Here is a 10,288-nt window from a genome sequence, read left to right as displayed (position 1 = left end):
ACGATATACATTTGATTGTGAAACCTTATCTATATTAGAAATAATTATGTTAAGCTAAACGTCAAATTGTTATCATGATAAAAATTGGCTGGTACAGTTGGCATCCCTACAAGAAATGTATGACCGAAACTAACACATACAAAATGATTTTACTAATACACTTGCAACATTTTTCTTTAAAAATTTGCTAAAAAAAATAGTTAATGGATAATTCCATCAATAATGACGTTCAAATGACCGGTAAAATTACTGTTGATGTACACAATGTGTGATAAAGGGTTTCATTTGTATATGAAAGAGTGTAACAACTACATCTGACTGTTACTGTGTTTTCCGTCGTATAAATTAATTATTTCCGTGAAAGCCAAAGATCAAGAAAAGAAAAATTAAAAAATTTAAGACTAAAATTATTAAAAGTAAATAGATTTATTATAAACTGAATTAAAAAACGGTGCAGGAAGTGAAGCTGAGAATATACACTTCGGAGTTTATTCTATCTGTGGTAATATGAATACATATTTACTTTTAATTTTTATATTTCAATATTTATATGTATTTCTTTACAGACAATTTATTTCCACAAATTAAAAGGAGCATAAGAGGATTTTACATTCTGTGAAGTATGTAAAATGGTAAAATGATAGTTAATTTATGTATATGCTTACTACGTATATTAATAAAATTAAAAAAAAATATACATCTTAAAATGTTAATAAATTGTGTTTTATTATAAATTGGTATAGCCGTCAGATTTAACGGATAAATTCATCAAGTGTGATTGGTCAACTGTGATGGATATATCCATAAAGAATGATTACTCAATCGTGATTAACATTTCCATCACCCTTGATTTGTAAGCAACAATAGAGTGAGCAGCAAAAATATATGTTTTAAAGTCTATCGAATTCATAAGTGTGAGGGTGATGCAACATCACATGTACACAAATGATTCCATCACTTTTTACATATTGCCCTTAAGAAAGTGATGGGAGTTTTGTTCTACGCAATGATGGATACATTCTCAGTAGAGTCAGTCAATTGACCGGTCAAATGACTGTCACTGTTCTTATAGGGATTTTAAGCGTTATAGCATCTTGTTGTCTTAGCAATTGTTTAGAAAATGTTGTCTTGATAACAAACGTAATTTTACTGAAAAACGTTTATAGAATTTTGTTTTTGTACATTTTAAAATTGGTGAATAATGATGAACATGAAGTTTATTGCTATAGTAATCAAAATTGAAATTCATGTTAGAATTAATTAATGATCAAAAAGTGCAGTTTAATTTCAAAATTTTTATAATAATCATAATGTCTTAAATGAATTTTAATTATGCCAGGCATTTTGAGCGAATATAGTGGATATGTTTTTTTAACAAGATTTGCTTTCCCAATGTCTAGACAAATTTTTATTATGATAAACGTCAAATTGTTATCATGATAAATAATATCGGTTACAGACAATCGGTTTATGACAATGAAGTAACATATTTTTTAAAAAAATCCGAATAAAAGCAGGTAAGAAAGAACTTCCAAAGAAGCGAATATAGGGAAAATTAAAAAAAATGTTAGTACCAAAAAACCTGCAGAGGTGATTGTGATTTTAACAACACAACAATGTTGAACTGTATTTAATTTTCCCCTTTACAGTAAAAAAATATTCTTATTTTTTTACTTTTTTGAAAATTTTGTATCATAATATATAATATTATAATTTGATAAATATATAATATTAACATCTATAAGGGAAATAGACACATTTAATAAAAAAGTACAAAATTAAAATTTTTTAACTAATAAACACATTACCAATAATATATTTCTTCGGCATTAAAAAAATTGTTATTTGCTCTGAATACGTTCAAGTATTTCAAATAAAATATTACCCAGATTTTTAAATCACGTGGAAACGTGGTATAATGTAGAAAAAAATAGTTCTGCGTTTTTTAACAAGTTGGCGGTTTTTCTTTAAAAGAGGGTTTGCAACATTGTTAACAGACGCACAAATTTTTAAATTAATCTAGTGTGCGGCGTCAGATTGTGAATCATTCGTATAATACGTGAACTAGAAATTGCAAGAATTGTGTTTTGTTCGTAAATTTTATAATAAGAAATCAGTTTTTAAAAAACTTCTTACATATTATTTCGCATTCAGACTAAGTTATATCGAAAAGGCTACAATGACTACTGATTCATCGGATGTTATACAAAACTTAGAGATACCTCCATTGCGTACCTTAAATGACTTTATTTTAGGCTCCGCTCGTTTCCAGCTGCCTAATCTTAAGGATTACGACAAATGGGGAAATCGCGTGGTTAAAAATCTACTTTATTATCAGACAAATTATTTTTTAATATTTTTCTCTGTGTACGCACTGATGATGATATTTAATCCGCTCAAAATTATATGCGGCCTTTTGGTTCAAGCCATTGTCATCGCTATAATTTTGCACCTCTTCAGTGGTAAAATATGGCTTGTTGGAGTACAACTACGCAACGCCATCAATCCAAATCAAAAATGGTATTTCCTAGCCGGCGCGCTTTTAATCGGGTATATGTTGCTTCATTGGATTGATGCAGTTTTGCTAACAAGTTTCACGTTACTTCTACCATTTTCTTGTAAGTACAATATACATTAATAAAATAATATATTATAGTTTAAAAACCTAGATCCCTAAACCAGTTTTTATTTTATAAGACATGAAAATTATTTTATTGACCCGAAAAATTAGCCAGTGATTGGTTCCAAAGTATCATAATAATAATCATTTCAAAGTAATAAGTATGCTTTGATTAAAATACCACTTCTGAACGTAAATTTTTTACTTATTACCATTTCATATGTAAAAAGTACATATTTGGCGACATTCATAAAGTAACTCCAACACTAAAGTAGAACTTCCCTATTTTTTAGTTCATAGGCTATGTAACTAATATACATACAGTATTGTTCGAAACCTAAGCAACTTGTTTTTGGCATTGTATACAATGTGCTATATTTTCTATTTTAATTGATTTATTCAAAATTATATTAATGATAATAATAAAAATATGTGTCTAAATTATAATAACAACAACAAAAGTTTAATTCCATTTGGCTGTGAATTACACAAGAAAATAATAACTGAATTGACTCCATAAATAGCTGTTCGAAACTTAAGCAACTTTTTGATCTTATAAAATCTTCGGTCCTTTTGAGTTCCAAACACCATTATGGAATAGATTAGTTACAAGTGTAGTTTGTAATGAATCCCAAGCGGATTTTAGCGGACTTGAGTCGGGCGATTTTGATGGACAATCAAAGAGTTTGGGTCCCATTACTCGATAACTACTCTTAGATCAACTTTTCAAAAGGCTTTGGTTCATTATCATGCTGAAAATCGCAATAAAGTAAGTTGTTCTGTTCAATGTACTTAATCCTATGGTTCATTTTGTTGGCCAAAAATGTCCCAGAAAGTAAAACAATCCAATTTTATTTGAATTTCAACATCACGACTTTCTCTACTCACCAAAAATCTTCCCCACAACCTTAATTGTTTAACTTCCATGTTTTTTAAGCCTTTAATGTACGATCATGTAACCGCATATGAATCCCGCAGTGATATGGCACATAGTTTACTTAAAGAAATTTGTTTACAAATTCTGTACAATTTTAAGTAGGATATTGAAATAGAATATGCAAGGCTAATAAAAAACAGTTTTATTTATAAACCGATCCACATTTTTCTTCTTAAATTCAGACAGAGTATGTATGGCCCAAAGGCTGAAGGAAATACTATAACATATTCTTTTAGTGAAGGCCCAATAATGAATGGTGAGCAAAAATTTAAGGGTGTAGCAATATTTTTTTAAGAGAAGGGTTAGTCCTGATGGTGAAACACAAACAGAGTTGTATTGTTTTTCTTCTTGGGACGTTTTTCGACAACAATATGATTGAGAACAACGAACAGAACAACTTACTTCATTGCGGTTTTTAGCATGATAATGAACCAAAACCTTTGGTTTTAGAGAAGTTATCGATTAATGGGACCCAAATTATTTGATTGGCCATCAAAATCTTCCGAGTCTCAAGTCACTTAGATATGCTGTTCGGCATTCTGAAGCGCTGGGTCTAAACTCACAGTTTTAGAAAACATTGCAGCTTGCGAATGGCTTAAAATCCGCTTGGGATTCATTACGAACTACGCTAGAAACTAATCTATTCCATAAAGGTGTTTGGAACTCAAAAGGACCGAAGATTTTATAAGAAGATCAAAAAGTTGCTTAAGTTTCGAACAGCTATTTATGGAGTTAATTCAGTTATTATTTTCTTATAATTCACAGCCAAATGGAATTAAATTTTTGTTGTTGTTATTATTATGTAAACACATAATATAATTATTATCAATAATATAATTTTTAATAAATCAAATCAAATAGAAAATATATCACTTTGTATACAATGCCAAAAAAAGCTTAGGTTTAGAACAATACTGTACATTGGGTATTATTCTGAAATTTGGAAAAAATTAGCAATTATAAACTTTTCAGTTCAAGGAATTCTATTATCTTTTGCTCAAAATTTTTTAGTTCTTCAGTTATAGACATTTTAAGTTTATATACAGTGGTGGAAAAAATAATAGAAACGACTTTATTTTGTATTGAGAATAATTTTTTCTAGGAATTTGATTATTAGTATCTCTAATTAAAGTTATTTAACTTCTTTTATATAATATATATAAACATGAAAAATTGATAAGCAGGAAAAATAATTTTAAAGTTAAATTTAACACAAGTTAAAAATTTAAAAAATCTAACCCAAAAACATAAAACAAATTTTAAAAATGGGAAAACCTAAAACTTTTTTATATTATTTACCTTTTCTTATGACTTACACGTTAACGTTAATACTATTACGTTTTAATATTATAGAGGACTTTTTAACAAAAATTACTTTTAATTCCCAAATAATGACCTATCTTAAAATCAAGAAGATTTTTAAATATTTTTACTTTTTTGGATTTTTTGTGTTAAATTTAAAATAATAAACTGGTAAAAACTGTATTTTGGTACTTCTTTGCACCCAATGTATCTCTTTAACCAGTGAACATACCAAAAAATATTTTTGACTTATTCATAACTTAAGAAAATCTATGTACTTTTTGGATATTCGGACGTTTAAGGGGTTAAAATTGTATCTATTTTTGGTACATTTTTCATAAGACATTGCTTTTTGTTTATTAACGTATACAAACTTATAATATACACGAAAAATATCGTAAATAATATAATTTTAAAATTTTTTTTTAATTACATAAAAAAATTTAACAGATACTTTATATTTTAAACACTAGACACCTACATTCAGATATTTGACTTTTATATTTCAAATTGGATAAAAATGTTTAAAATATTATTTCCATCAAAATGAAATCGTTTGTATTTTCGTATGTTAGTAAGAAATAAATTAAAATATTTTTTGCCTTCTACTACTAAATAGATTTTTATATTTCATGTAGATTCGTAAGAAAAGGCATCATAAACTCAAACGAAAAAAGTTGATTTTTGTAAAGTTGACTCTGTCATTCTTATTATATACTCCACCACCATCAGCGGTGATAATCGGTATATATAACATTGTCATTCCGTGTGTAACATCAATAAAAGAAATCTTATAAAGATGTAGAACAACTCGAAAGATCAAAATGTGTATATTAATGTACACAGAAAAGATCCAAACTCCTACATTAAGAATGGACTACATAGGAATTAGATGATTAAACAGGTTATTATTAAAATGACCCACTATAAAAACATTATAGTAGTTAACAACTATACCATTCCTCCGCAACCTTACGTTATCATTCCCACTATAAGGAAGATAAACCGCACCAATCAAAATTAATTTCAACAAAAATACACACAAAGACACCAAATTCTGTTGATCTATAATCTACCTTCACCTTGAACTTTCTAACGCAATTTAAATTATATAATTATCAATTGAATAAGATCTTACTTTTTACCAGAAAATTAATAAATTTTTTAAGGCCCTATAAAACAAAATTTATATAAAAATTGCAAATGAATATTATATTAACTAAAATTGTTTTAAATAATAAAATAAAATTAATAAGACTACTACTACTAAATATAACTTGAAGGTTGCAATGAATTACTCGAACCAGATAGTTTTACACTTTTAACAGTAGCAACATATTTTTTTTATTTTCTTTTCCTCCCACATTTTCCGGGAAAGGTATAATTTGACCACCCGACCACCAATAACCTCTCTAAGAAATATTAGGTTGGTTTTAAAAACACTAGACATAATACAGTCTCTAGTATAGATCATTAGAGAACATCATTTTGTTTCTCAAGCTGTAATACTTTATCATTTAATTATTTAACCTTCAACCTTCTTCTGAAACACTTGAATACCTTTTTGAAGTTGTTTTTGAAGCCCCATTTTTTATTTTTTTATCCAAACAGAGTAATATAAAAGCCTTCATAGGCCAATTAAACTATATATAATGATATTAAAAATAAAAAATAAAAATCTTAAAAATAAAATAATATGCAAATGTAATAGTTACTTATAGTAGTAAAAAAACTTCGTAGTTTTTCCAATGAAATTGATAGTTTTACAAAAAAAAAAAAAAAATAAAAAATAAACATGAATGTGTATAAATAATTTATTTTCTTTGTATTTATAACATAATCTAAATAACTAATACACAGAGCATTAGTTATGTTTGTCAACGGATTTAACATACAATTGGTATTTATTGTTTAGGTGTTATTTAAAAATATTATTTAGGGCCAATCTCTACGTGAAGGATCAGAAATTAAATTAAAATTAATCTTAGAAAGTTGTTTTTGAAAACTTCATCAGCTAATTTTGTTTGCTTGTTTAAGCGCCCAATAAAGGTGGTCTAAACTTGAGCAAGAAAGCAAAAGTGTAAACAGCTGTTGCAAAAAAAAAAAAAAAATATATTACAATTTTTATTAAAATAAACATAATGTAAGTTTTCATTAATTTTCATATTAAATTTGCAATTGTCTTCTTTTTTTATAAAACATGCATTGTTTTGTTAACGTTTTCTGTTTTTTTTACTTGTACTCAAAAATATCAAAGGGGATTATCATCGGAATCAATTTATTTTTCGATTAACAACACACACATTCGTATTTTCTTTTGTTTAGTAGTTAGCAAGACAGCGGAGTATGTACATGTGTATTGGGTGTCCGACTTTTTTTATTGTTTTCTTGAAAGCTCGGAAAAAATTAAAGATGGCATTAAAAAAGTATTTTAATATAAACAAATAATAGTGCTATCTTCACCATAGTGTATAAAAAAATATTTTTTTAAGTTATTTTATTTTTACGACGAATGACATAAAAAAACAAGTTTGAAACTTATTTTTACTTGTTATTTTACAAATAATTTATATACGTAATTAAAGTTTGGAAATTACGATTATGTGTAATTTAATTTTTTTTCTAATTTTAATCAATTTCGAGAATGCCCTAAATTACAATTACTTACTTACTTAATTACTTACTTAGTTACTTACTTACTTACATACTTACTTACTTATGGCTAATTTATAACATTTTTGTTGCTTATTCTGTTTCTAATATAAAATTAAAATCAAACAATTTATATCCATATATACTAATTTTTATATTATTATTTTTATGGACGTAATTAAGATTTAGAAATTACGATTATGTGTAATTAATTTTTTTTTTTAATTTTAATCAATGCCCTAAATTACATGCCCTAAATTACAATTACTTACTTAATTACTTAGTTACTTACTTACTTACCTACTTACTTACTTACTTATGGCTAATTTATAACATTTTTGTTGTTTATTCTGTTTCTAATATAAAATTAAAATCAAACAATTTATATCCATATATACTAATTTTTATATTATTATTTTTTCCAGTGACATTTGTACATGCATCGTTGCGTTTACGAAATTTGAAAAATAAAGTCACTAACACAATGGTGACTTTAAATCCATCAACTCCAATGGGTATCATCTTAGATGCTTTTAATATCGCTGCAGATAATATTCTTAATTAATTTATAAAAAATGACTAACAAACTAAGACTTTTTTGTAATATATAATTAAATTTGTGTTAATTTTTTTGTTGTTAAAAATTAAAATATTAGTATATTGTAATTTTTAATACCTATACTGGCAAAGAAATTGAATAATTAAACATTGCCATTTTTATTTTATTAAATTTGTTTTCATTGATCTAAAAAATAATTTTCTGAATGACATAAAATAATACTGATAAACATATAAAATAATATGAAACAGTATTGTTAGTTTAAATGTTATTCTTTTTTTAATATTCATTTTTGCTCTTTAATTTTTAAATATGTGCACATATTTAAAAAAAAAACATGAAATATAAATTTTTCTTATTGTAACTTAATAGCTTTTTCTTGTAAAATATGAATGAATTCTATATAAATAATAATCTGTAATTTGACATTGGAAAATTTTAAAATATTTTTTAATTTTTTTAATAATTAAATTCTTTGTATTTATAATTTTATCCATGTAATGCTATATGATTTTAACTTGATTTTCCTTATAAAAATTTTATAGAAAATTAATGAATTTATTTTAAAACACAGAACTAATTGCTTTATAATATCACTAAGACATTTTTGTAATATTTTTTTTTAATAAAATTTAATGTGATTATTAAAAAACATTCTATAAGAGTGTTATAAAACTGTAAATTAATAATTAATAAATAAAAATGAATTTCTTATTTTTACTTGTTACAAAATAAAAATAGTTTTTATCAAATCAAACTAAGTATATTATAACAAACTAGCTTTACCTGGTGATCCTTGCTAACTTCATCGTAATTAAAAACATAAAAGTACACACTGTAATATGACAGTTTGTTTTTTTCTATATTTTCGAAAAAACAATTGATTTATAGTAAATTTTTAGAAAATTATTAATATCCATATTATACAGAAAAATTATGAATAATATCACTGTTATTCTAATTACAGGCAAATCCCGTTATACCGAATCTCACTTTAACGAAATTCCGATATAACGAAAATCCAAATTTGGACATTAACTCTTAAATAGCGAACGTGTAAGAAATTTTATACTCGCTTATCAATTAAAAGAAAAATACATAAAAAATCCAGTTTTCACTTTATATTGATATTGTTAATGTCAAAAACGTAATTGAGCAATTAGAATATAATGTAAAAATTAAAGAAGTCGTTCATATTCCTAATTTTAAACATTCTGCATATCTGACCTGTCTAACTCAATTCCACACAATATAAAAATCTAAAAAGCCTTAATTCGTTAGATGTGAATTTAATGATAACTTTTGTTTGAATAAAGTTAAAAGAGAATACATTGAATTAATACTAATTTACAGCATAATAAATTATTTCGAGGAGGACGAAGATATCCCAATATGGCACAATTATTCCAGGGGTTTGAAATTATCAGCATGAGACTCAGTTATCCATTCTCAAGTTCAGTTTTTTTTCCTAAAAAGTGTTTAATTTTATCTTTAAGATTGAATTTGGATCTAACAAATAAAATTAAATTTTTGAAATTAAAGTTGTTAGAAAACAAACACTCTAGATGTCCAAAGTGGAAAAACTTGTGCGTTGTTCTTAGTAATTTAAGGTAATAATTTCATACATTAATTTGATTGTTTTTTGTCCATTAAGTAAAGAAAACTTATTAGAAAATAATTACGGTATAACAAATTTTCCGATTTAACAATATATAACACCAATATCACAAGAAATTATTGGTCAGAGGATAGGGAAAAGGTTTCACAATGATGTAATTTAAAGGAGCCATAAAATGTGGTCATTATGATAAAAAAACTGCCTATTGTGTCAACACTATTAATAAGTGCCAACTCTGTTGGAAATGATATGTTCTGCTGTTAAATTTAGCGGTATTTTTATTTTAAATGATTTATCTATATAATTAATAGGCTAGGCGATTTTTTGTGACCCCCTTTTACTCCTACAGTATACATCCAATATTAGCAGAAATAATATATATTATAAAGAATTTTGTTCTTAGATGTGCACAATATATATAAATAAAATAGGTTAAGAAATGTAGGAGTTATAAGCGTTTAAAGTTGTTACTAATACATATAAACAAAAGCACAAAGTATACAGAGATGTCACTTTTGACATTTGAAAAAGTCTAAAATCAGATTTTGTTTGATTTTGAAATTGTTTGGTGAGAAGAGGTATATAAAATACAGCTAAAAA

General features: G+C 25.6%; 1 protein-coding gene across 1 annotated transcript; it reads left to right on the top strand.

Annotated features, from left to right (window-relative positions):
- Nucleotides 1–1,999: 1,999 nt before the first annotated feature.
- Nucleotides 2,000–8,099, top strand: LOC111675079 (PRA1 family protein 3). Its single transcript, XM_023435797.2, has 2 exons — nt 2,000–2,618; nt 7,937–8,099. The coding sequence occupies exons 1-2, from the start codon at nt 2,180–2,182 to the stop codon at nt 8,074–8,076; spliced, it is 579 nt and encodes a 192-aa protein (XP_023291565.1). The 5' UTR covers nt 2,000–2,179; the 3' UTR covers nt 8,077–8,099.
- Nucleotides 8,100–10,288: the final 2,189 nt, after the last annotated feature.

Source organism: Lucilia cuprina, chromosome X (genome assembly GCF_022045245.1).
Source record: "Lucilia cuprina isolate Lc7/37 chromosome X, ASM2204524v1, whole genome shotgun sequence".
Taxonomy (NCBI): Eukaryota; Metazoa; Arthropoda; class Insecta; order Diptera; family Calliphoridae; genus Lucilia; species Lucilia cuprina.
The sequence above is the reverse complement of the archived record's forward strand: the minus strand, read 5'-3'. Positions and strand labels throughout refer to the sequence as shown.

Coding starts and splice junctions, on each gene's coding strand:
- LOC111675079 (XM_023435797.2), top strand. CDS start 2,180: ATGACTACTGATTCATCGGATGTTATACAAAACTTAGAGATACCTCCA. Junction 2,619..7,936: donor GTTACTTCTACCATTTTCTT/GTAAGTACAATA, acceptor TATTTTTTCCAG/TGACATTTGTACATGCATCG.